The sequence below is a fragment of the Marmota marmota genome, unplaced genomic scaffold (genome assembly GCF_001458135.2).
Source record: "Marmota marmota marmota unplaced genomic scaffold, marMar, whole genome shotgun sequence".
Lineage (NCBI taxonomy): Eukaryota > Metazoa > Chordata > Mammalia > Rodentia > Sciuridae > Marmota > Marmota marmota.
Window position 1 is genome coordinate 6,696,109 of NW_025999900.1, and position 27,703 is coordinate 6,723,811.

The 27,703-nt window shown below is 38.4% G+C and overlaps 1 protein-coding gene across 1 annotated transcript; it reads right to left on the minus strand.

Moving 5' to 3' along the window:
- Positions 1–1,363: 1,363 nt before the first annotated feature.
- Positions 1,364–16,888, minus strand: Rdh11 (retinol dehydrogenase 11). The gene is made up of 7 exons (XM_015490406.2): positions 16,526–16,888; positions 14,112–14,230; positions 13,642–13,797; positions 12,160–12,264; positions 11,405–11,614; positions 8,258–8,447; positions 1,364–2,189 (listed from the first exon to the last, which is right to left on the minus strand). Exons 1-7 carry the CDS (start codon positions 16,591–16,593, stop codon positions 2,087–2,089), a joined length of 951 nt encoding a protein of 316 aa, XP_015345892.1. The 5' UTR covers positions 16,594–16,888; the 3' UTR covers positions 1,364–2,086.
- Between the last annotated feature and the right edge of the window lie 10,815 nt (positions 16,889–27,703).

The window sequence follows — 27,703 nt, forward strand, 5'->3', positions numbered from 1 at the left end:
TACACTCCGTGGGTGTGGATTCCTGTCTATAGTGATTGCGTAGTTTGCCTAAAGAGCCAATACTTAAACTGCCCATACAGCCCTTTAAAAAAAAAAAAAAAAAATCTAAGGGTCTCACTAAGTTGCTGAGGGACTTGCTAAATTACTGAGGCCAGCCTGGAACTTGCCATTCTCCTACCTCAGCCTCCAGTGGCTGGGATTACAGGCGTGTTCCACCACGCCTCGCTGCTTTGGTGATTTCTCTCTCTTAGAGCCTTGTTTTTATTAGATTTGAGTTCACTGACCATTGCTTTAAACAAATAAATTAGTTGAGCTCTTAATATGCCCTGTGCAAAGAGATGATAAAGTCTCTGGTTGTGAGCAGCAGTGTAGTGTTAAGTCCTATAACACTGTGTTACAGAAATAAAAGGCTGGTACAGAGAGAAAATTCTGGGGATGATCAAGGATTGCAGAAAAAGTGACCTTTGGTCAACGTCATAAAGTTAAGTAGGAAGTGAGTGAATGGTCAAATTAACAACACAAATTAATGGCATGTGAACTGAGATTGTACTGTAGTTAGATTCTGGGACAAATTTATCTTTTATAATGAAAAATAATTGCATAATTATAATAGGTGCTTTCTTCTTTTGACTCTTGAAACTTTTAATTCTTACACTTTTATTCTGATTAAAAACATAATAATCAAAAAGAATTTTTGTCATTGACAGTTCCACATAAATTACGTAAAATATTGAGTTATTCTGCAATATTACCAAGTTTTCCAATTTTCCTAGAAATGACCATTTCTAAATATATAGTTTAATGGTCAAAACAGTCCAACAAAACATTTATCAGTTTATATATATATGAGAAGGGAAGGATGTGGTCCTATAACTTCTCCTTACTAAAGTTAATATATAGTTTTCAGTCCAAGAAAGTCACAAACTCTCTTAGAATCACATACTCCAATGAAGTGATGGGAACATTACCAATTCCTCAGACTTCTTTGGCAACATTACTTTTGATAAAAGTTCTCCAAATAAAATATAGAATTTTAGGAACTTTTTTTTAACTTGTCCCTGTACCCACCTGCTTCTTATTGGCTGGATACCAACATATACAGTCTACTTCTCTTTGCAGCTGTACTCATTTATATAAACAAATGAATGACACTGGTTTGTTCCATCTCTGATCATATCCTTACATTAGTGTCTGCTTTGATGCCACTGTTTCTTTGTGGCTGTTGTAAATTATGTGAAAATACTCCCAACTGCATAAATACACAAGAAGAACAAAAAGATAACACAATGACAATGACCGAAAACACTTCCCTTTCCTTTTCTAGTTTCAAGGCACAAAAAAGGAGGCCTCCATGGGACTGGAGTCAGTATAGCCAAGTGGCCTGTTGTTTAATAATGCTATTTTCATTACCCCCTTACTGGTTTGAGACATGGTAGGAAAATGACATGTTGATTTTTAAAAAATTTCTGCTCTCCTCCAAATACCACAAACTTCTTAGAAAAGGAAGTTCTTCTGTGGTTTGGACTTGGGTAAATATCTTAACAGCAGTGGCTTTAGGTTTTTTTTAAGGCCGGGCCATAATCCAGATTCAGTGAAGGATTTCCTGAAAGAATCCCAGAGTTGGTGCAATGAAGCCCTGCTTTAGAGTCAAGCCACTGTGACTCGATTCAGCTGAGGTTGCAGTGTGCCTCCCTTAAGTAAAGGTTGGTTGATTGGGAGGAATTACAGTGTGAACAAAGAAGGTAGACTATTCCGTATTTCCAAACATCAACCTTCCAGAGCTTAGATTCTCTTAAGTAGGAGTAGGTTTCAGAAGGAAAATATGAGCTGTGCAGGTCTTATGAGGTTATCTTATCCAATGATATTGCTAGAAACTGGTAGTAACAAGAACAAAGTAAGTCTGGACAAATGCAAGGTATTAACATGAGTCTGGCAGTGTACTGGAATTTAACTGGATACCACGTAGGCTAGGCCAGAAGGTTTGTTCTTTTTGTGCTTCAGGTTTTGGCCACCTTGAAGGAGAAACATTTTGTCAGGAGCATTGTATCTTCAGCTGCAGTCTTCTTTGGGGTCCAACTACCACCAGTCAATCCATTGGGAGTCCCAGCAGGTCACAGCTGACATCCCATAGTCTTCTTGCTATTGTCTCATTACGAGCCTGGGCAGAGACCCATGCCACATGGCAGTCACTGGGAAGGAAAGAGAGAGGCTTGAAGCAAAGGGTTAAGAATGGAATCTGCTCTCTGCCTGGGATAAAGAATAGGATAGAAAAACAACCCAGGGATCACATGTCCTTCAGGACAGGGCCACAGTTGGTTCTATTCTCTGAGAAAATATGAATGCCAGTTAGATCTTCTTATTAGGTCACTCTGATCAGAATGTTTCATTAGGTCTTTATGTCTTCCTTTCTTTGTATATATTTAACTCTAATATCAGTGCCTGCCTGACACCTGTGTATGTCTACCTTCTTCAAATAAGACCATAAGGGCCATCCTTCCAGGCCCTGGACATTGTTACAAAGCTGAGATCCTGCTGCTTACACTGGTCACAGATGCTTGGAGTAGTAAAAGAATATTTCTTATTCCTGAACTATCTGCAATTATAACTACTTTAAAACTCATATGACAAATATAGCCAGCTTCATAAACAACAAAGGAAGGAAAAGGTGACAGCAAAAAAGAAATGGTAACAAGGTGCCAGGTGTGTCTTAGTCCTTTGTATGTTGCTATAGACTGGTTAACCAGACTGTTTAACTTATATATGAACTGAAATTTAATGGCTCATGATTATGGGGACTGGGAAGATGAACTTGAAGGGACTGGCATCTGGTGAGGGCCTTCTGGATGTATCATGACAAGGCAGAAGGCACCAGGTGGTTGAGGGCCCCAGTTCATCCTTTTATAAGGAACTCTCTACCACTCCTGCAATAATGGTATTTAATCTTTCTTGACCTAATCACCTTTGAAAGGCTGCTGTGTTGGTAACTAAGTTTCTTTTCTTTTTTTGGAACTGGGAATTGAACCCAGGGGTACTTATCCACTGATCCAAATCCCCATCCCTTTTTATTTTTTATTTTGAGACAGGGTCTTGCTAAGTTGCTTGGAGCCTCAATAAATTGCTAAAGCTGGCCCTGAATTTGTGATCCTCCTGCCTCAGCCTCCCAAGCCACTGGGATTATAGGCATGGCTTCTAAGCAAATTCTGAAGGTAAAAGTAGAGTTGCCAACTCTGAATTAACAACATGAAGCAAATTCCTAACATATGTTCATTAACACATGCTACTTGGTGTGGGCCGTGGACCAGCAGCAGGAATATCATCCTGGAGCTTGTCAGAAATGACAGTTCTCTGGTCCTATTTCAGACATACTGAATCAGAATCCCTCAGGTTGAGGCCCAGGAATCTGTTTTCAACTAGTTCTTAAGATGATCCTTATAACTAGCTAATGCTTGAGAAACATCACTTAAAATACCTTCACATGTACAGATCACTTAAAAACATATTCAAGGGTGGTAGTATATGCCTATAATCCCAGCTACCCCAGAGGCTGAGGCCAGAGCATTACAGGCTTGAGGCCAGCTTGGTGAACTGAATGAGACCCTGTCTCAAAAATTTAAAAAAGGGTTGGGATATATAGAAATGCTTGCCTAGCAAGCATGAGAACTTGGGTTCAATCCCCAGTACCACACACACAAAAGGAAAAAACCCCACAAAACTTCACATTTATAAAACAAGAATTATAAGTGTAGTATATCTACTTAAGAAAACTTACAGTATGACCAGCACAACCTGACTTTTGTGAATGAAAATACCATCACAGAGAACCACTCTCTGGAAACATCTAGCCTCTGTAAGCATCTTCCTCTGCCCTGTGTCTTATACCCTTCTTAAGGTCATAGTGAAGAGCAAATGATACAATGGACACAAAGATACCTTGTAAATTATGATGTGCTATAAAAATTATTTAAATACTATAGTATGAGCTATTTAAGTGTGGTTACTGTATCAACATGGTTGAAGTGCTGATAATCCCCCCAAAATTTGTTAAGAATAAATATAGTAAAAGATTGGCTAATATAAAAAAAATAACTTACTACAAAGTTACAGTAATCAAGATAATGTGGTACCTGCATAAGGTCAGACAGATAAATGAATATAACAAAATTAAATGTGTAGAAATAAACCCCTACCTTTATGGTCAATTGACTTCCAAAAAGGTTCCTGTTATGGATCGAATTTTTTTTTTTTTTTTTTTTGTACCAGGGATTGAACCCAGGGGCACTCTACCACTGAGCCATATCCCCATCCCTTTTTTGTATTTTATTTAGAGAGAGGGCTCACTGAGTTGCTTAGGGCCTTGCTAAGTTGCTGAGGTTGGCTTTGAACTTGCAATTCTCCTGCCTCAGCCTCTGGAGCCTCTGGGTTTACGGGCATGTACCACTATACCTAGCCTAGGGATTGAATTTTGTCTCTCCAAAATCCATACATTGAAACCCTAACCCCCAATGTGACTGTACTTGTAGATGGGGCCTTTAAGGAGATAATTTAGGTTAAATGAGGCTAGAAGTGGGGCCCTAATCCAATAGGACTAGTGTCCTTAGAAGAAGAAGAGACTCTAGGAATGTTTGTGCACAGAGGAAAGGCCCTGTGAGGACACAGAGAGGACAGCCATTCCAAAGCCTTGAAGAAAGGTCTCATCAGAAACCAACCCTGCCAGACCTTTATCTTGGACAAGATCTTGTCTCCAGAACTGTAAAAAAATAAATGTTTAAGGCATCCAATCTGTGCTACAGGCACCCAGTCTCTAGTTTTAGGACCTCCTGTGGGATGCCTAAGTCCCTTACATAAAATGGTATCATATTTTCATAATAGCCTACACACATCGTCTCTTATAAGATACTTACAACACCTAATGTAAATAAGTTGTTACACTATATTGTTTAAGGAATAATGTCAAGAAACAAACTCTGAGTTCAGTACAGATACACTCTTCCCCGTGAACACTGTCAATCCTCTACTAGTTGAATCCACAGATGCAGAAACATGGATATTCAGGGCTGACTATATTCTGTACTGGCAGTCTGAGCAGACTAATACAGCTACCAAGATAATTCAATGGGGAAAGAACAGTCTTTCCAACAAATGTTGCTTGGACTGCTGGATATCTACATGCGAAGGAATGAAATTAGGCCTCTAATTCCTAATACATACAAAAAATAACTCAACATGGATCACAGACCTAAATGTAATGCTAAAACTATAAAACTGTGTAAAGAAAACATAGCAGAGTAGAAAATCTGTGAACCTGGGTGAGGCAGTGGTTTCTTAGATATGACACCAAAAGCCCAAGTGACAAAAGAAAAATGTAGGTAAATTGGACTTTATCAAAATTAAAAATTTGGGTACTTCCAAGGGTATTATTAAGAAAGTGATTGTTGGGCGTGGTGGCACACACCTGCAATCTCAGTGGCTCAGGAGTCTGAGGCAGGAAGATCATGAGTTCAAAGGCAGCCTCAGCAAAAGTGAGGCAATAAGCAAATCAGTGAGACACTGTCTATATACAAAATAGGGCTGGGGGTGTGGTCAGTGGTTGAGTGCCCCTAAGTTCAATACCCAGTACCACACACACACACACACAAAAAAGGTGAAAAGATAACCCACAACCCATAGAGTGAAAGAATACTTTTAAATCTTTTATGTGATAAAGGACTTGTATTTAGACTATAAAGAACTCTTGCAACTGAACAATAAAAAGACAATAATTTAACTTAAAAATGGGCAAAGGATTCAAATCATACACTTCTCCAATGTACATACATAAAAGTACAATGAAACACAAGAAAAATGTTTCATATCATTAGCAGGAAAATGATAATGACAAGATATTCACTATGATGGCTAAAATCAAAAGGAGAGACAATAGCATGTATTGTTTGGGATATGGAGAAACTGGAACCTTCATACATGACCAGTGAGAATGTAAAAGGATGGTCACTTTGGAAAAGTCTGGCAACTCTTTAAACAGTTACCAGATGCCCCAAGAGCAATACCAATACAAAAGTTTCTATAAGGATGCTCACAACAGTAGTATTCAAATAGCCAAAAAATTTGGAAACCTAAATGTCCACTGACTGATGAAAGGATAAATAAACTATGGTATATCCATATAATTAAATATTATTAAGCAATAGAAAGGAAATAAGAGGGGCTGGGGTTGTAGTTCAGTAGAAGAGTGCTCACCTCGCACGTGTGAGGCAGTGGGTTTTATCCTTAACACCACATAAAAATAAATAAATACAATAAGGGTATTGTGTCCATCTACACCTAAAAAAAATTATTAAAAAAAGAACTAAGAACTGATACGTTTTGGTATAGATAAACCTTGAAAACATTATGCTAATTGAAAGTCACAAATACCACATTTTATCATTCCATTTTTGTGAAATGTCCATTATAGGCAAAACATTACAGACAGAAAGATTAGTAGAAATAGGCAGAGAGAACAGCCAGTGCAAAGTTCCAATCAAAACAGACTTTTACATTGCTTTCTAAATAGTGTTCTACTTGGCTGCTGTTGGATCTTCAAAATGAAGTAAAATTAAGAATCCATAGACTGGGTTGGCTTTGAACTTGTGATCCTCCTGCCTCAGCCTCCCAAGCCGCTGGGATTACAGGTGTGCACCACCACATCCGGCCTCCACTCACTCTTGGAAAATCATTCCAGTGTGCAAAACTGTATTTATCTATTTTCTTGAACTTCAGACCCATACTTTCAACTCTCTGCTACACATTTCTATTTGTATGTCTTGTAATACACACTCAACATATACAGAGCAAGATTTACTACGCCAGGGAAAACTGTCATTCTGACTAAATATCCATTCCATCTTGTTTTGGCAACTTCCTTCTATCCAATGCTTCCTCCCTGGAGACTGTATAGTGAGCAACCAAAACTAAAAGACTTCACCCTGGCAGCAGTGCTCCAGCAGGGTGGCTGGCCATTCTGACTGTTCTAAGCAACTCTTCAGTCTTCCTTTTGAATCTAGGGGCACCTCCAGCTCTAATATTATAGAAAATTTCCTTCCTGCTTAACTTAGCCAGAGTTCATGTCCACTGCTTTGGAATTCAAGAACCTTAAGTCATACACTATTTTTCCATGCCTGCTATCTGGATTAATGTCATCATCAACCTCCTAGACACTCAGGCTTGAAACCCAGGCTACCAAATCTTCCTCCTCCCTCTCTCCCTCCCTCTCTCACTCATCCAGTGGTAAAATTCTGTCTCTTCAAGGGCCTCTGGCATGCAACTATCCTTTTGTCAATACCCTAAATCAGGGACTCTACCTCTCACTGGGTTACTTATTCATTAAACAAATATTTTTCTAAAACATAGACTAGATTCTGTCTGTCTCTAAGGAAATAACTTCTGTGGTTCTTCTGTAAGTTGGTACTATAGGCTTTTCATCATCTAATTACCTTTCTTTCCAATCTGAATATAATTTATAGCCCCTTCTCCAAAATATCAGGTTACTTTAACATTGTCATGAAGATAAATAAAATGTTAAAAATCCAATCTTATGTGATGTCTGGGATTTTTCTTCAAAATAATATGGGAGAAGAATGAGCTGGGGTTGTGGCTCAGAGTGGAGCACTTGCCTAGCATGTGTGAGGAACTGGGTTTGATCCTCAGTACCACATAAAAATAAACAAATAAAATGAAAAGGTATTGTGTCCATCTACAACTAAAAAACATTAAAATAATAATAATAATAGTAATATGGGAGAAGAAAATATGGAAAGGTGTGAAGGATAATGACAGTTGAAACTGGATGATGGGTATATGTGAGTTCAATATGCTAATTGTTCTACTGCTATGTATGTTCAAAAGCCTCTACAATGAAGTTTTTAAACTTTTACTCATTCAAGAAGGGAATCTTTCAATTCTAAAGACAATGAAAAAAACAGATTAAAGTTCTTTTTAATGTGAGAAATATAGAACTAAAGAGTCCAAAAAGGAATAAATAGAACTTGACTGACATAACAAAAGATAGGATGAAAAGAAATAGAAAGCATAATTATCAGAGTAAGAGAAAAAAATCAAACTTAGGTATCACAAAAAATGTGAATGGGTCACATAAAAGATAAAAACTCTAGATATATTTGACAAAATACTTTTTTAAAAAGGTTACGACATACCAGACAAATTCCGATAATTTCCTTTGAGAAATAAAATTCATCTTCAAAAACAGATATATGCATACCTGAAATGATTCCCACTTAGAATCTCAAGACCTTCTGTTAAGGCACAGTACAGGCTGGTCTGGGCTCCCTGCTGAGGAGTCTTGATGAAGAAGGAGAAAAGCCACCACATCGACCTCATGAAAGATGAGTGCCGAACCAATTCTGATTTGACTGTGCCAGGATGTACAGAATATGTGGTAACGCCAGAGCCTGTAGGGGGTGCCATGTAAAGAGACGGACTCGATTTTACCAAAAAGGATGGGAAGAATCTTGTGATCCCACAAGTGAACCCCCTGCCATGGTAACATCACAAGCACTATTCACAGTTAATTTACACATCCATTTCACAGATTAAGAAGTTAAGGCTCTGAGAGGTTATTAACTGTTTTGTTGTAGCAGAACCAAGACTTGGCCTCTTAAGAACACTTTACATTGTTGATCCCCTGTTTTTTTAAGTCCTTTTTTTTTTTTTAACTGGCTTCTATGACCCCACACCTCTTCTGGTCTCTTAACCCTTCTTCTGGCTGCTTCATCTCAGTTTCCTAGACAGCCTTATCATCATTTTCTATCCAAATGTTAAGTCTTGGAATTCTCATGGCTCACTAGACTTACACTTTGCATCTACAGCCCAAACTGTTCCTTTGGATTCTAGAGTAACTATGAGAAGTGGTGAAGAGCATGGACTTTGTAGCAGCGAGAATGCCCCATTTCAACTCCCAACTCCATTCATTGGCTGTGTAACCTGAGACAAGCTCCTGTTTTTGTGACTTACTTTCTCATCTCTAAAATGGGGCTAATCATGATACCTACACCTCACAGGGTTTGTCTGAAGAGTAGATAATTTCACATATGTAAATTGCTGAGAATAGTCCCTGGAATATGGAAATGCTAAATAACACTTCTGCACATGTTATTTCAGGTCCCTGATCCTGTCTGGAAATCTTGAGACCAAAAATGTTTTAAATTTCTTCTTATTTTAGCAGGATATGAGACATATACCTATCCTGCCTATTATCTAATCTCCCTAGCATAGTTGAGGTTTTGCTACCAAATACGTTTTGGTGTCAAGTTTGAGTTGTGGATTTTGCAACTTGAGATAAAGTACTCATTATTTCCAACTGCCTACTCCACAATCTTCCCTAGATAACCTACCACAACGCAGATTCAGAGGTCTAAAACTGACTTCCACTTTTAAGTCCAAACCTGGTTGCTGCCATGTCCCCTAAATACCTAAATAGGCTTCTAGGAGCAGCACTTGATGATTCCCCACTTCACCATGCATAATCATCAACAAGCTCTACATCCTAAATATCTCTCAGGAGTGTCTTCTACATTACATCTCCACCACCCTAGTCCAGGCTTGCTGCACCTACTCCTGCCCATTTCTAAAAGGCCTTAATTTCAAAGGTTTTTCTACTGCTCTTAGAATTAACACTAAAATCCTTACTATGGCCTCTATCTACCTTTCAGTTTTAGCTCAATCCTCTGTTCAAACCATGTTCTAACCAGTCTTCTCTGTTTCTCCAACAGAGCTCATACTTTATACATCTTCTTCCTTCTGGCTGGAATGTTCCTCAGCCTCCTCACCCCCCTGCACCTATGACCCATTTAATTTTTAATCATTCTTTGGGGCTCAGATTGCAATTTGTTCCTCAGAGAATCTTTCTTAAACCCTTAGATTGAATAAGGTCCTTGCCAGCCCAATCCATTATTAAGTCCTTGCACTTAACCTTTATAACATTACCATAATTAAAATTAAATAGCAGCAACAAAAAAGGAAACAACCTATATGTTTTAAGAAAATGGATAAATAAGCAAAGGTACAGCTATATTAAATATAACGCAGCCAACAAATGAATGGGAGTAAATATGTACCACATGGAAGAATTGCCAAGATACCATGTTAGAAATGTAGTTCCTTGTGTATGACATGCATATGTAAATGCACGGGGGATGACTGGAAATCAGCACAACAAGCTGCTGACAGCATCACTTGAAGGGAAAAAATTGGAAGGGGGCTAAAAGAATAAATAAAGAAGGTTTTCACCTTTAATTCTGTATACTATCACATACTATTTGAACTTTTTATAGCAAAAATTACCTCATGTATTACTAGACGATTTTACGTGGAACAAATGTTGCTAATCATCTCTCTCTCCCATTAGACGTCAAACAAATAGAGTCTTGTCCACCACCTCATCCCTACTCCCCTAAATCAGGAATGGAATACATGTCTGCGGAATGGTTGGATGAATCAATCTGTCACACGGGGGTTCTTGCTCTTCAACACAGCTATTTTCTACCTAAAAATCCAGGAAAACTGTCAGGTTTACTCTCTAGTATATACTCTACTTTTACTTGATTCTCACTGTGGACCCATCTCTACACCTCCAGGCTGCCTTACCTCCCTGACCTACTCTTTGGATAGTTCTTACTGTTATGATATCCTCATCTATCCTGAGTTAATAAAGGATGCATGCCCTGGGTACAGACTGGGCATATGGATTGAGCTGCCTACCAGCTTCCTTCTTCTCATCTTGTGGCTGACCATGAGGTATGAGGATCCCATTCTAAAGTGGGGATCCTGTGATTAATTCCTCGAGTCTGAATTCTGCCTCTCTCTTCTCCTACATATTGCCCTTTTAGATTTTGATTTCCTTTATCTTTGTTGGAAATCCAGAGTTGATCATGCTAAGAACTTTTGTTTACTTGTGACTGGAGAGTCCCCTTCACTATCCCTCATATTAGACCCTTTGGTGTTAGGAAGATGCCCCTCCAGAATCCCAGTAAATGTTTTATTCTAATGGCTGTATCTAGTGTTAATTCAGTTCCCTTCCTGCTACTCAGTCTCACTAAGAGTGAAAAATCTCGACTTGCTCATGAGCCTGAATTATGACAACCATCTGTGGAGCAGTCTCATTGTACACATGAAGAAATAAGTTTTGAAAAGTTAAGTAACTTCTTCAGCTCACACAGTAAGTTGTGGAGCCTTCAGAATCAAAGTAAGAATCTCCCTGTCCCCAGCTAGCCACCTCCAATATTCATTTAGAGTCAGGGAAGCAGGTCCTGAGGGCAGGTGACAGGCTCTGGAAAACAGTTTCCATTCTTGTGGCATTTAGCTATCTTCCATTGAATTATGTTTCCATATTCATTTTTCCCAAGCCTACCTTTCAGCCTCCTGGCCAGTTCCTGGGTGAAAAGAATGTTGGCTAACTTGCTGTGACAGTAGGCTAGACCTGAATTGTAGAATTTCTCGCCTTGTAGGTTATGGAAGTGGATCCTTCCCAGGTGATGTGCCAAGGAAGACACATTTACTACCCTTGATGGGGCTGATTCCTTCAGTTTCTCTAGCAGCAGATGGGTCAGAAGGAAGTGACCTGTTGAGAAAAAACTAGGATTAACAGAGTTCAGTGCCAGTATGAGGTAAGAGGAATGGAGGTAAGCAGGGCTCAGCTATGGGGGACAGAGAATTCAGGAATAAAGCCTTTCACCTCAACTTACACTGTCAACTACACAAGTCCAGTGAAGGTTCAGGGAAATGGAAACAGCCAGGTAGGTCTGACAAGTGCCTATGAAGTCCTGTCTTGTTCCAATGGTGGTTAACATCACTCTTTAAGAGTAGGTAGCCTCTATCTGATACCAGCTACAGGGATCACTTCTAAGAAGCAACACAGTCCCCAATCCTATTGGGCTGTTGGAAAATGCTCTCAAGGTAAACCAAATCTGGAATGCAGATTAAAACGTAGGCAGAACCTGAGGCAGGCCTCAGCTTCAGGCTAGTCTAAACTATTCATAACTCTCACCTGGTCTATTATGGCCCTGAGCGCCAATCATACCACAAAGAAGGTTCAATCTGACTCCTAATGTTTCCAAGGAGAACTTTAGATTTCTTCCAGTTTTATGATAAGACCAGATTTCCTACCCAAGTGGTTGACTCCCATGTGCATCTCGAAGCCATCTGCTGTCTTAGAGTAGGGACACATCATCACTCCTGCATTGTTGATCAAAATGTGGAGGTGCTTTTCCTCTGCAGGAAAGAGAAAACGGAGCATGAATGTGGCCAGCCATAGCTGTTACATCTTTGACACCTGCCTCAAAACCCAGGCTTTGAAAGTGGGGGTGCAGGACTTCAATCTTCCCTCCATTTCCCCTTCGCTGCATTGTTTTTTCATTGTAAGAACTTAGTTGAATCCTACATATTTCTACAACATGGAAAAATACCATCTGATATCACTGAATGGCTTTCCCAGTATTTCCAGTTCAGGAGCTGCTTACTCATTGCTTTTGAAAGTATTCTGTCCACCTCTCCCAATACAAAGACATCCCAAGCTGAATGGGAAGATCCCAAAGCAAGAGAAAAAAGGCTGTTCTATATGCACCCTTGCTTCTGGAATTCAGATCCCAAAAGAAACTTGCCACCTGTCTTTAGTGGTCCATTTCCTCATGTGGTTTAAGTTCATAGCAGTGGAAGGTATTTCCTCTGGGAGACCTAGATCCCTGGGCAATGAAAAGGGATATCTGTAGAGTAAGCTTGGATTTGTTTTTCACAAGATCTATAGTTTTGTTTGTTTGTTTTCAATACTGGGAATTGAACCCAGGGCCTCATACATGCTAGGCAATGCTCTACCACTGAGCCACATTCTAAGCCCTTTTAAAATTTTTATTTCCTGACAGGTTCTCTCTAAATTGTGCAGGCTGGCTTCAAACTTGTGATCTTCCTGCTTCAGTCTCCCGAGTAGCTGAGATTATAGGTATGTAATACCATACCTGGCACCTATTATAGGTTTTTATGTTAATGTCTCAGCTCAAGAGTCTGGCACCAAAAAACATTTCTTGTAATTAAAAAATAAAGATCCTACACCATTTGGTGGTATGATTCAGACCCCACAGATAAGACCAGTTTGAGGTTTTAGTTTCTTGCAGATGACTATTCATCCATATCCTGAAAAGATGAAAAGGCTTTTCATCATGTCCCTGAGCTGGTACAAAGTAGTCAGGGTTTTGTTGTTTTTCCCTTTACCATGGACCAGATAGCCCTTTGTGAATCTCAACCTTATCTATGGTGTTTCACCCCTCAAAAACCTGAGGTCTCATCTCCTGTTCTTGTTAGAGTATTTAGACCCTAGACCTTAAAAAGCCCCAACCAAGTATTGATACTCCCATAAGATTCTGGCCTTGGCTCATGCTCGCTGTTATGGTTGCCTTTTTGTTTCTGCCTCCTAGGATGTTCCCCAGACATAAATCACATCCCAATGATCACATGAGTTCAGTTATATATGGAAAGTTTGGGGCTATATTTTATCCACTATTTCTATGTATTAGAGGGAAAGGAATCTTTCCCTTTTAGCTAAGTCTGCTATGTTGATCGTAAGACCCACAACATAGTTTCTGGTTCCACACTTACGTGCTAAGAAGTCCTTAGCAAAGGCTCGAATAGACTTTGTATCAGACAGGTCCAGTTTCCGTGCCAACACCTCCTGGTTCCCTGTCATGTCTTGGATCTCTCTGGCCACCAATTCCCCCTTTTGCATATCCCGGCAAGCTAAATACACACGGGCTCCTATCAAACGACATATGAAAAAAACTGTCAGTTGTTTTTTGATTGGGTGTTATAGATTAATACTGACATTAATGTAGTAATATTAATGTTGTTCTCTGTTTTTAGATTAAAATTTTTATCCCTAATTCACAACAGAGGTATTCAAATCAAATCAAGAAAGAAAAACAGATAGATAATATCTGTTAAATGCCCATTACAAGTAGAATATCACACTGGAGTATTCTTGAATCTAGGACCATGAAGAAATAAGGAAAATGACCCACTGTGAGGGAAAACTACAGTAGCAGTAGGGAATGAAGAGCAGATGAACTTGCCTCTTTGAGCCAGCTCTTTAGCTGTCTCCTTTCCAATGCCTGTGTTAGCTCCAGTGACTACAGCTACCTTCCCAGGAAGCTGGACAGTAGATGTGCACACCCCACTAGACAGCATTTTCCTGTAGACAAAGGAGGAGAGTTTATCAGTCCTTCATTATCTCATCCCTGCAGAGGATTCCTCAACTCCCAATGTCTTCAAATCCCAAGGCTGAGGTTTCCTTTAGGTTCTTCCACTTATGTCCTTTTACAAGTTTAAGAAAAATTGGTGGAAAGAAAACAATCTGCTCTTGCACAAGGGAAAAAGCTGTTCCCCGCAGCATAAGAACTGGATGAAGGTTTGATTAGCCAAGCACCTGACTACAGTTTGAGCTCCCCAGGAGGTAATTTTGGCTTAGAAAAATCACAAGACCCAGTCAAGAAGAGGAAAGAACTTGTCTCTGCATGTCACTCTGCCAACAACTGACATATTTAGTCTTGAGAAATGATTAATCAATTGGAAGAGTTAAAATTATGAAAGCTTGTAAATCTAGAACAAATCAAGAAAAAGGCCACACTCACATACATTTACACACATGAAAATAAGACAGGGGTCGGGGATGTAGCTCAGTGATATGTACTTAGCACGAGTGAAACCATGGATTCAAATCCTATGAACACGCACACACACACACATATACACACACGGAGTTAAATAAGTACAAAGGAGAGTGGGGTTTCAAGTCTTGGTTTGTCTAATTACAGTCCTTGCTCCTAAGTACTACACTATACTGCCTTTCCAAAAGAACAAATGCACAAATTCATTTTGGCAGTCCTCAGATTCTTCTTTTCTCTCCTTTACAATCTTAGGACTAAAATAATCAGATGATGAGGAGGTGCATTTTTAAAGAGCATTTCAGCTTTTTTCATTGAACTTGGAACTGCAAATTACTCCTAGCCACCAAAGCTACCTGCTTAGTGCAAACAGGCTGAAAAGGAGGTGAACTAATTCATGGTGCCCACCAACTGATACCTCCCTGCTCAAAGAACATGTCCCCAGCTCTATTTCCCACACTCCTTCAGCTTGAGCTCCAATAATGACAAATTGTTGGGGGCTGCACTTAGCTCCTTCCTCTCCTTAAATAGCAGAAATGAAAAAGAAAATCAACTATAAAATTCCAGCTCTGGCCTGGCTCCCATGACCTAGCTAGGCTGGAGATAAAGCCTGAAGAATATTCTTTATAAGAAAAATATCACCTCACTTAGATATTTTTCTAAGAAAGATATTCCCAGTGAAAAATATCATTAGGAACTATTTCCCAGTTATGGTTCAAGTTTTCATTGAGATTCTATGTGCATAAGAAGATGTGGCAAAGACATAAAAAAAAAATCATGTTTTCATTTGAGTATGATAACCCACGTGTGTGCTTAGAGATAGGAGCAGTGAATGTTTAGGATTGAGAAAAAAAAAATACTACCGGAAGAGGGTCATCAATGAGGAAAAGTCAAAGTCAAGAAAGGGAGGCAGGGAGGCAGGCAGGTGATCCTTGATAGATCAATCTTATATGGTAAGAAATGACTGAGTAGAATCTGGCACAGCTTCCGTTTCTACTGCAACTATGATCACACCTCCTGGGGAAGGAGTGTGTCTCTTCAGTCACTGGACCACCGTCACTATGGGTGACTCTACTCAGAACCAATCAGCGATTGTGCAGCCCGCTGCTGATTCTCTGGGGAACCGCGCCAGCCTCGGGCTGATCTGTCACCTGGTCAAAAGACCGTCCCCCGCACTTTTCTTGTCCTCCCCCTCAACACCCCTCACCGTCCCCCATGCTCTTGCTTCGAAGGCAGGGTAGGGTGCATAATCACTCTTTCCATTTCTCTCCTTTACAGCCGCCTCACGAAAGCACGAATCTAATAGTAACGAGAGCGCATGCAACGGGGCCATAAAGCAAAAGGTGCAATCGTTCTTTGTTTCTCAAAGGCTGGAAGCAAGAAGATAGATAGCGCTGGGGCAAGGCGTGGGAGTTGAAGGAGGAAACAGAGCTGGGGGCCACATTCCGTTCTAGGGTTTGAAATCCGCCCAGCTGAAAACTCGAGAATTTAAGGCAGCCTTGCGCTCAGGGATCCCTGAAGGCGGAGGCAGGGGGGTGCCAGACGAATAGGGGGGATCGGAGAAGCAAAGCAGGATGCTCAGAATGGTTCACGACCGCCTGTGGTGTCGGATCTTACCCTACCAACATCCAAGACACCTGGACCTGGCCTGCAACCCACTGAACTCCGGCTCTAGGCCATCTTGGGAACCCCACCACCATCACCACCACCACCACCACGGGGAGTTTTCCTTAGTCCTTCTTTTTGAAGAAAAGAGCTTCATTGAGAATTCGGGTGCCCTCGTGAAGACTTTGCAAGAGAAGGCAACACATAATTGCACAAACCTGATTTGGGGCGCAGTCACGTACAGGAGAAAGGGGAGAAGGAAGAGCAGGAGCAGGAGTACAACCATCTCTGCCGGCGCAGCTGCAGCGGAGCAAGATGCCCCAGCGCTGCTGAAGTACTATGGCTTCTCTTCCTAGACACGCCCTATTACTCACAACCAGCCCTAAAGCAAGCCCGCTGGGAAATGTAGTCCAAGGCTTGTGAGCTGAAGGGCTGTCTAAGGAAGCTGCTTCCAGCCTCAGAAATCTGCCAGATGCATGACAGATCTCCAACTGTCTAGGGACTCTGAGACATTCCAACCGGCTCTCCTAAAGCCCTCTGACCACCAGCAATTCTTGTGAAATTTCCCCAGTTCTGTATCTCCTGGGGCCCAAGTCCAGTCCCCGCCTCCACCCTCCAGTTACCTCATTGTTTTGGCTGGAGAACAGGCACTGGTGTCCCGCAGGTATTTTAAGGCCCTTTACACAGCAGAGGAACCGTTGGAGTTTGACAGTTGGTGAGGTGGGTGCAGTGCGAACTCTTGCAGGGATTCCTTATTCCAGTGGAGGGAAAGCAACTATTGGTCCTTTAAGACATTTCCTAAAGAATCTCTTTATTGTGTCTATTTTGAATTATAATGGTAATTATTATAATTTTCCTAGTGTTCGAGTATTAATAATAAAATGTAGTTTTCCTGATAACGTGTCACTTATGTATTATCTCCCAAGATAGCAGTAAATTTCTCAGATTGACACAGTTGATTTTACCAGTTTATGAAAGTATTTAATCATGTCTTAAATTAAGGGTATGCATATCTTCTCTGGGAACAGGCAAGCTCCCTGCTTAATTATTTCTTTCTTTCTGGCGCGCTTTTGCGCTTTAACACTGAACTACATCCCCAAGCCTTTTTGGTTTTTTTTTTATTTTAAGACAGGGTCTCGCTAAATTGCTTAGGGCCTCCTTAAATTGCTGAGGATGGCTTTGATCTCTGCGTACCACTCAGCCAGCTACATTTTTTTTGTTTTGTTTTTATTCATTCACTAATTCATTTGACCGATATTTATGGTATTCCTACAGTATATTAGACACTGCACTGAAGTCCACAGGGAGCCAGGCAGACATGACCTTTGTCCTTTTCAGAGCTTAGAAACTGTAAGGGAAACCCTTAAAGAGATCTCACTCAATTATAGTGCAGGTTTTTTTTTTTTTTTTTTTTTTTGTTGTTGTTTTTAATGGGGAAACATTGGGCTGAGAGTTGAGAGGAGGGAGGACTCTCATAGTCTAGAGATCAGCAAGGGCTTCTTGGAGAAAATATTTGAGCTGAGGCCAGAGGCAAGGTCAAGAGTTAGTGGGCAAGCCACACTTTGGCAATCTTGCTCTGAGCAGAGAAAGAGCCTGAGGGATGAGTCCTGGAGAGCAAGGTGCACTAGAGCATCAGAAAACATTGGTCTAGGGACTGGGGTTGTGGCTAGGCAGTAGAGTGCTCGCCTACCACATGGGAGACCCTGGGTTTGATCCTCAGTGCCACATTAAAAAAAAAAAAATAGAATAAAGATATTGTGTCCAACTGCAACTAAAAAATAAATATTAAAAAAAAGAAAGAAAGAAAAGGAAAACATTGGTCTAGCTGGGAGCCTTACAGGCAAGGGGAAAGCCAGAAATGGCAATATTAGTCAATGCTAATATACCATTTATCATATGCCAAGTCATCTCCAAATGCTTTATATATGTTAACTCTCTAAATTCCCATAATAATGAGGTAGGTACTACAACATCCCCATTTTACAGACAAAGCATGGTGAGGTTAATTAGTTTAGGTGATAGTGGAATTAGCAGAGCTGGGATTCAGGGCAGTTTGTATCCAGGGCCTATGCCCTTAACTATTGAAATTTATTACCAAAAGATTAAGCTGGAAACTTTCTCCCCATACATATCCACATTTGCATATCCACACAAACTTTGCATATAATTTCAGGTGGTTTATCAACATAGTGGAATTATTCATAGAATCCAGATTAAAATTGCTTAGGGCCTCGATAAATTGCTGAGGATTGGTTAAACAATTGGTTAAACCAGCCTGAGTGGTGCATGCCTTAATCCCAGCAATTCTGGAGGCTGAGTCTGGATTGCAAATTCAAAGCCAGCTCAGCAACCTAATGAGGCCTTAAGCAATTTAGCAAGACCTTGTCTCAAGATAAAAAATAGAAAGAGCTAGGGAAATGTCTCAGTGGTTAACTTCCCCTTGGATTCAATCCCTGGTGCCAAATAAAATAAAATAGTAACAGTGGTTCACCTTATGCTTTGAATACAGCCCTGCTGCTCTGCCACTGCGACTTGTTTTTAAAATGGACATGTTTCTTCTCTTCCTTTCTCCCAGGGCCTCCCTAATCTCTCCCCCTCCCTGATCTCAGGGGAAACAGAATTACCTTTCTTTCCCATCCTAGGCAGAGTTATTTGTCTTTGAGCATACACCCACCACAGAAAGGAAGTAATTCACACTCTGAGGATAGCATCAGAAGATCTCAGAAATGATTGTCTCCCAAATTAACAAGTGAGTTATAATTTCAGACAGAACATGTGGAATGTAGCCTTTGAATCACCTTTTTTAAAAAACCCTTTTCCCTGAAGGGCAGAATCACAGCCTCTGGGGCTGGAGTCCTCTGTTTCTCCTTTGCTAGCAAACAATAAAACTTTTTTTTTTGTTCTTTTTCTCATCCTTGTTATTGGTTTGGTATCAGGGACAAGGATTGAACTCTTGGTAATAGTTGAAGTATGAAAGCAGTCACAGATAATACATAAACAAATGAACATGGCTGTGTTCCAATAAAGCTATATATATATATATATATATATATATATATATATATATATATGGACTTGCATGTTTTTATAAGTTGTCATATTTTTATGCTCATGAAATAAATGTGAGATGGCCAAGTAGGAGTAAGAAAACAGATCCAGAAAACCTAATAAAATACAAAAAACATACACATAAACACATAAATCTGTGATATATATGTCTGTGTGTATATGTAAAACATGACAATAGGGATATTTTACATTAAAAATAAATAATATTGGAATTCTCAATTAACTTTTCATAGATAACTTTAATACCTACATGATCTCACATACCACATCTATTTTACTTACTAAATAGGTAAATATGAAAATGAAAACTTCTTATAATCATTAGAGAGAAAAATGTGAATATGCTTTTATAACAACAACAACAACAACAAAAAACCTTCCACTTCTGACCCAGGCACACTAACTTGTGTCAGATCAACTCTCCCAAGGAGAACAATTAGAAAAGCTGGAGGAATTTTTAAAAATCTGTTGAAGGCACCAGAGACACATTAATGCAGCATGGACTTAAAGAGATGAGATCCCAGTCATAAATGAAGGGCAGAATAGTGAATCTGACACTTGTGTCAACCTGTACCCTAGAGGCATTTATCAATTCTTCAACTGTGCCCAAAGATGATGAAGCAGAAACTTTTAGTAGCATATGGATATGGGAGGATAATACACTGTTCAAGGTGGACTGAAAAGAAGTAATTATTGTGAACTGCAATTTTGGCTGGAGACAAAGAGTCACAGAGAAACCCATTGCCCATAGTGCTGGCAAGCACTTTTCAAACTTCACCATGACACAGTCACCTGGGATCTCGTTCACTTGCAGATTCCAGTCCTGATGTCTGCAAAATACTAATAGTATTTTTGTTTTGCCTTATTTTTCCTGTAAGATAATGGATGCTAATTTCATTTTCATTTTTGGTATTTTTTCTCTTAATTCAAAATAAGGCATTATGATGAATTTCTTTTAAAAATACATACAAAGAGGTGCTCTCACAGAATCTAGAAACTGAATACTTCTTCTTCTATACCTTTCAATCCACTGCTTATGGAATTAATATGACTGGCTTCACCCCTGGTGTAAAAATCTTCTTATTCATCTTTTGTCGCTTCCCTGTCACTCACAGCCTTTTATGAAGGATTCAGTACATTTTTCTAATATATTTCAAGAAAGGCAAAAATAGGTTTTGAATAATCAATAGGGTTTTTGGATATCTCAAAGTATGTGAATGTTGTCCCCATTTATGACAAAACATAATCTACAGGACACAGTGCTGAGAATAATCTTAGTACAGGGTTTGTGTAAATGCTTGTCTTCTACTTACTAACCTCTTTGGGTCACTCAATTTCCATAAGCACCATTTTTTAATTTTTATGCAAAATATAATTATAGGGCATACCTCACAGAGATGTTGTGTGTATTAAATAGATCACACACTTAGTATGATTATTACCCAAAGTGAAAAACCTAGAGATAAGAAATCCCATTTGACGTTTTGGTCACTCAGTAATGAGCAGCAAACAGCCATTGNGAAAGAAAGAAAGAAAGAAAGAAAGAAAGAAAGAAAGAAAGAAAGAAAGAAAGAAAGAAAGAAAGAAAGAAAGAAAGAAAGAAAGGAAGGAAGGAAGGAAGGAAGGAAGGAAGGAAGGAAGGAAGGAAGGAAGGAAGGAAGGAAGAAAAGTATTGTGTCCATCTACAACTAAAAAAAAATATTAAAAAAAAAAGTATTTCAAGGATTGGGGTGTAGCTCAGTGATAGAACACTTGCCTAACACGCTCTGGGTTAGATTTCCAGCATCAAACACACACACCCGTACACACACACTATACAGTATATATGTTTTTACATACATATATACATTTATATACATACATATGTATGTGTGTGTTTATAGATGTGTGTGTGTGTATTTACATCACCAAAAGCCTAATCCATAAGAGAAAAATTGATGGTAACCTTCATCAACTTTAAGAACATCTGCCCTTTGAAAGATAATAAAAATAAAACACAGACAAGGCAAAACATACATCTGATAAAGAACTGTAGTCAAAATATATTTTTCATCTCACTCCAGTCATAATGGCAATTATCAAGAATACAAGTAACAATAAATGTTGGTGAGGGTGTGGGGGGAAAGGATACATTCATACATTGTTGGTTGGACTGCAAATTTGTACAGCCACTCTGGAAATCAGCATGGAGATTCCTCAGGAAACTTGAAATGGACCCACCACTTAACTCAGTTTTCCCACTCCTCAGTATATACCCAAAGGACGTAAAAACAACATACTATAGTGACAGCCACATCAATGTTTATAGCAGCTTAATTCACAAAAGCTAAGCTATGGAACCAACGTAGGTGCCCATCAACAGATGAATGGATAAAGAAAATGTGATATGTATACACAATGGAATTTTTAAATTTTTAGTTGTAGATGGACACAATACATTTATTTATCTTTAAGTTTTTAATCTTTTAATTTTTATTTATTTATTTATTTTTGTGGTGCTTAGGATCGAACCCAGTGCCTCACATGTCCCAGCCTTACACAATTGAATATTACTCAGCCACAAAAAAGAATAAGTTTATGACTTTTGCCAGCAATTGGATGGATCTGGAGACTATGATTCGAAGCAAAATAAGCCAATCTCAAGAAACCAAAGGTCAAATGTTCTCTCTGATACAAGGAAGGGAGGGGAAGAATAGAAGTTCAGTAGATTAGACAATGGGAAGGGAAGGGAAGAATGGGGAGACAGGAAGTAGGAAAGAGAGTAGAATGAATCTGACTTAACTTTTGTATGTTCAGATTTGAATACGCCACCAGTGAAACTCCATGTCATGTACAATCACAAGAATGGGATCCTAATTAGAATAAGATGTACTTCATGTTCACATAAATATGTCAGATCATACTCTACTGTCATGTATAACTAAAAAGAACAAATTTTTAAAAAAACTAGGAATTAAGGGAAAAAACATAATATTTTAAATGATCAAGTGATTTGCATAAATACTTCACCAAAGATATACAAATGCAAAAAAAAAAAAAAAGAAAAACCACATGAAAAAATGATCAAGGCTAGGTGCAGTGCAGCACATCTATAATCTTAGAGGCTTGGGAGGCTAAAACAGGAGAATAGTAAGTTCAAAGCCAGCCTCAGCAACTTAGCAAGGCCCTAAGCAACTTAGACACCTTGTCTCAAAATAAGATATAAAAAAGGCTGGGAATGGTGGATCAGTGGTTAAGCACCCCTGGGTTCAATCCTCAGTTTAAAAAAAAATCAATATCATCAGTCATTAGGGATGTTCAAATTAAAAACACATTAAAATACCTTTATGTGCCCACTAGGAAAAAAAAGACTGATATACCAAATACTAATGAGAATGTAGAGCAACCGGAACTCTTAAACACTGCTTTTGAGAATGTAAAAATGGTACAACCAGTTTGGAAAGAAGCTTGGCAGGTTTTTTTAATGGATTTTATTTTTTAAATTCATGACAGTGAAATATATTACAATTCTTATTACACATATAGAGCACAATTTTTCATAACTCTGTTATATATAAAGTAATGTTCACACCAATTCATGTCTTTATACATGTACTTTGGATAATGATGTCCATCATATTCCACCATCATTGCTAACCCCTTGCCACCTACCTTCCCTTCCCACCCCTCTGCCCTATCTAGAGTTCGTCTATTCCTCCCATGCTCCCCCTCCCTACTCCACTATGAGTCAGTCACCTTATATCAGAGATAACATTCAGCATTTGTTTTTTGGGGATTGGCTAACTTCACTTAGCATTATCTTCTCCAACTCCATCAATTTACCTGCAAATGCCATGATTTTATTCTCTTTTATTGCTGAGTAATATTCTATTGTGTATATATGCCACATTTTAAAAAATCCATTCATCTATTGAAGGGCATCTAGGTTAGTTCCACAGTTTAGCTATTGTGAATTGTGCTGCTATAAACATTGATGTGGCTGTGTCCCTGTAGTATGCTGTTTTTAAATCCTTTTTAGACTGAGGAGAGGGATAGCTGGGTCAAATGGTGGTTCCATTCCCAATTTTCCAAGAAATCTCCATACTGCTTTCCATATTGGCTGCACTAGTTTGAAGTCCCACCAGCAATGGATGAGTGTGCCTTTTCCCCCACATCCTCGCCAACACTTATTGTTGTTTGTCTTCAGAAAAGCTGCCATTCTGACTGGAGTGAGATGATATCTTAGATTAGTTTTGATTTGCATTTCTCTAATTGCTAGTGATGATAAACATTTTTTTATATATTTGTTGATTGATTGTATATCCTCTTCTGAGAAGTGTCTGTACAGGTCCTTGGCCCATTTATTGATTGGGTTATTTGTTTTTTTTGGTGCTTAGATTTTTGAGTTCTTCATATACCCTAGAGATTAGTGCTCCATCTGTTGTGTGAGGGGTAAAGATTTGCTCCCAAGATGTAGGCTCTCTATTCACCTCACAAATTGTTTCTTTTGCTGAGAAGAAACTCTTTAGTTTGAGTCGATCCCATTTATTGATTCTTGATTTTAATTCTTGTGCCAAAGGAGTCTTATTAAGGAAGTTGGGGCCTAATCCCACATAATGAAGATTAGGGCCTACTTTTTCTTCTACTAGACGCAGAGTCTCTGGTTTAATTCCTAGGTCCTTGATCCATTTTGAGTTGAGTTTTGTGCATGGTGAGAGATAGTGGTTTAATTTCATTTTGTTGCAGATGGATTTCCAATTTTCCCAGCACCATTTGTTGAAGAGGCTATGTTTTCTCCAATGCATGTTCTTGGCACCTTTGTCTATTATAAGATATTGTAGTTTTGTGAGTTAGTCTCTGTGTTCTGTATTCTGTACCATTGGTCTACCAGTCTGTTTTGGTGCCAATACCATGCTGGTTTTGTTACTATTGCTCTGCAGTATAGTTTAAGTTCTGGTATAGTGATGCCACTTGCTTCATTCTTCCTGCTAAGGATTGCTTTAGCTATTCTGGGTCTCTTATTTTTCCAGATGAATTTCATGATTGCTTTTTCTATTTCTATGAGGAATGCCATTGGGATTTTCATTAGAATTGCATTTAATCTATACAGTGCTTTTGGAAATGTGGTTATTTTGATAATATTAATTCTGCCTATCCAAGAGCAAGGTAGATCTTTCCATCTTCTAAGGTCATCTTTGACTTCTTTCTTTAGGGTTATGTAATTTTCATTGTATACATCTTTTACCCCTTTCGTTAAGTTGATTTCCAAGTTTTTTTTTTTTTTTTTTTGAGGCTATTGTAAATGGGGTAGTTTTCCTCATTTCCCTCTCAGAGGATTTTTCACTGATACACAGAAATGCCTTTGATTTATTGGTGTTGATTTTATATCCTGCTACTTTGCTGAATTCAGTTACTAGTTCTAGAATATATACTATGCAACTAGTTTTACTAGTACTAGTTTCTGGAGGAGCTTTTTGTGTCTTCTAGGTATAGAATCATATCGTCAGCAAATAGTGCTAATTTAAGTTCTTCTTTTCCTATGTGTATCCCTTTAATTTCTTTCGTCTAATTGCTCTGGCCAGTATTTCAAGAACTATGTTAAATAGAAGTGGTGAAAGAGGGCATCCCTGTCTTGTTCTAGTTTTTAGAGGGAATGCCTTCAATTTTTCTCCATTTAGAATGATGTTGGCCTGGGGCTTAGCGTAGATAGCCCTTATGATATTGAGATATGTTCCTGTTATCCCTAGATTTTCTAGTGTTTTGAACATGAAGGGGTGCTGTATTTTGTCAAATGCTTTTTCTGTATCTATTGAGATTATCATATGGTTCTTATCTTTGAGTCTACTGATGTGATGAATTACATTTATTGATTTATGTATGTTGAACCAACCTTGCATCCCTGGGATGAATCCCACTTGATCATGGTGCACAATCTTTTTGATGTTTTTGTATTTGATTTGCCAGAATTTTATTGAGAATTTTTGCATTTATGTTCATTAGAGATATTGGTCTAAAGTATTTTTTCTTTGATGTGTCTTTGCCTGGTTTGGAATCAGGGTGATATTGGCCTCATAGAATGAGTTTGGAAGTGCTGCCTCTTTTTCTATTTCCTGAAATAAATTGAAGAGTATTGGTATTAGTTCTTCTTTAAAGGTCTTGTAGAACTCAGCTGTGTATTCATCCGGTCCTGGGCGTTTCTTGGTTGGTAGGCTTCTGATTGCATCTTCTATTTCATCACTTGATATTGGTCTGTTTAAATTGTGTGTATCTTCCTGATTCAATCTGGGCAAATTATATGACGTAAGAAATTTGTCAGTGCCTTCAGTATCTTCTATTTTATTGGAGTACAAGTTTTCAAGAATAATTTCTAAGTATCCTCTGTATTTCTGTAGTGTCTGTTGTGATATTACCTTTTTCATCACTTATGCTGGTAATTTGAATTTTCTCTCTCCTTCTCTTCATTATTGTTGCTAAAGGTCTGTCAATTTTATTTATTTTTTCAAAGAACCAATTTTTTGTTTTGTCAACTTTTTCAATTGTTTATTTTGTTTCAATTTCATTGATTTCAGCTGTAATTTTAATTATTTCTTGCCTTCTATTACTTATGTGATTGATTTGTTCTTCTTTTTCTAGGGCTTTGAGATGTAATATGAGGTTATTTATTTGTTGACTTTTTCTTCTTTTAAGGAATGAACTGCATGCAATGAACTTTCCTCTTAGTACTGCTTTCATAGTGTTCCAGAGATTCAATATGTTGTGTCCGTGTTCTCATTTACCTCTAAGAATTTTAATCTCCTCCTTTATGTCTTCTGTAACCCATTGTTCATTCAGTAGGATATTGTTCAGTCTCCACATGATGCAGAAATTTTTATTTTTTATTTTGTCATTGATTTCCAATTTCATTCCATTATGATCTGATAAAATGCATGGTAGTATCTCTACTTTTTTGTATTTGCTAAGAGTTGCTTTGTTGCATAGTATATGGTCTATTTTAGAGAAGGATCCATGTGCTGCTGAGAAGAAAGTGTATCCGCTTGATGCTGGTTAAAATATTCTATATATGTCAGTTAAGTCTAAGTTGTTAATTGTGTTATTGAGCTCTATAGTTTCTTTATTCAACTTTTGTTTGGAAGATTTATCCAGTGGTGAGAGAGGTGTGTTAAAGTCACCCAAGATTATTGTGTTGTGATCAATTTGACTCTTGAACTTAAGAAGAATTTGTTTGAAGAACATAGCTACACCATTGTTTGGGGCATATATATTTATGATTGTTATGTCTTGTTGGTGTATGGTTCCCTTGAGCAGTATGTAGTGTTCATCTTTATCCCTTTTGATTAACTTTGGCTTGAAGTCTACTTTATTAGATATGAGAATGGAAACCCCTGCTTGCTTCTGCAGTCCAGCTGGTGGTATGATTTTTCCCAACCTTTCACCTTCAGTCTGTGTATTTATTTTTCTATAAAATGAGTCTCCTGGAGGCAGCATATTGTTGGGTCTTTTTTAAAAATCCAATCTATTAGCCTATGTCTTTTGATTGGTGAGTTTAAGCCATTAACATTCAGGGTTATTATTGAGACATGGTTTTGTATTCCCAGCCATATTTGTTTATTTTTGTTATTTAATTTGACTTGATTTTTTTCTTTGATTAGTTTTTACTTTAGGGTACTACCGCCCTCTGCTGATTTTATTGTTGTTTTTCATTTCCTCTTCATGGAATATTTTTCCAAAGATATTTTATAGTGCTGGTTTTCTAGCTATAAATTCTTTTAACTTTTGTTTATCATGGAAGGTTTTTATTTGATCTTCAAATCTAAAGCTTAATTTTGCTGGATACAAGATTCTTGGTTGGCACCCATTTTCTTTCAGAGCTGGATATATATTGTTCCAGGATTTTCTAGCTTTCAGGGTCTGTGTCGAAAAATCTCCCGTCATCCTAATTGGTTTTTCCCCTATATGTAATCTGATTCCTTTCTCTCATGGCTTTTATTCTGTATGTTGGGCATTTTTATTATAATGTGCCTTTGTGTGGATCTGTTGTGATTTTGTACATTTGGCATCCTGTAGGTGTCTTGAATTTGGATTTCCAATTCATTCTTCATGTTTGGAAAGTTTTCTGATATTATTTCTTTTTTTAATATTTATTTTTTAGTAGGACATAATGGTTTTAATTTGTTTATTTATTTTTTATGTGGTGCTGAGGATCAAACCCAGGGCCTCAAATGTGCTAGGCAAGCACTCTACTGCTGAGCCACAACCCCAGCCCTGATATTATTTCTTTTTTTTTTATTGTTGATTATTCAAAACATTACATAGTTCTTGATATATCATATTTCACCCTTTGATTCAAG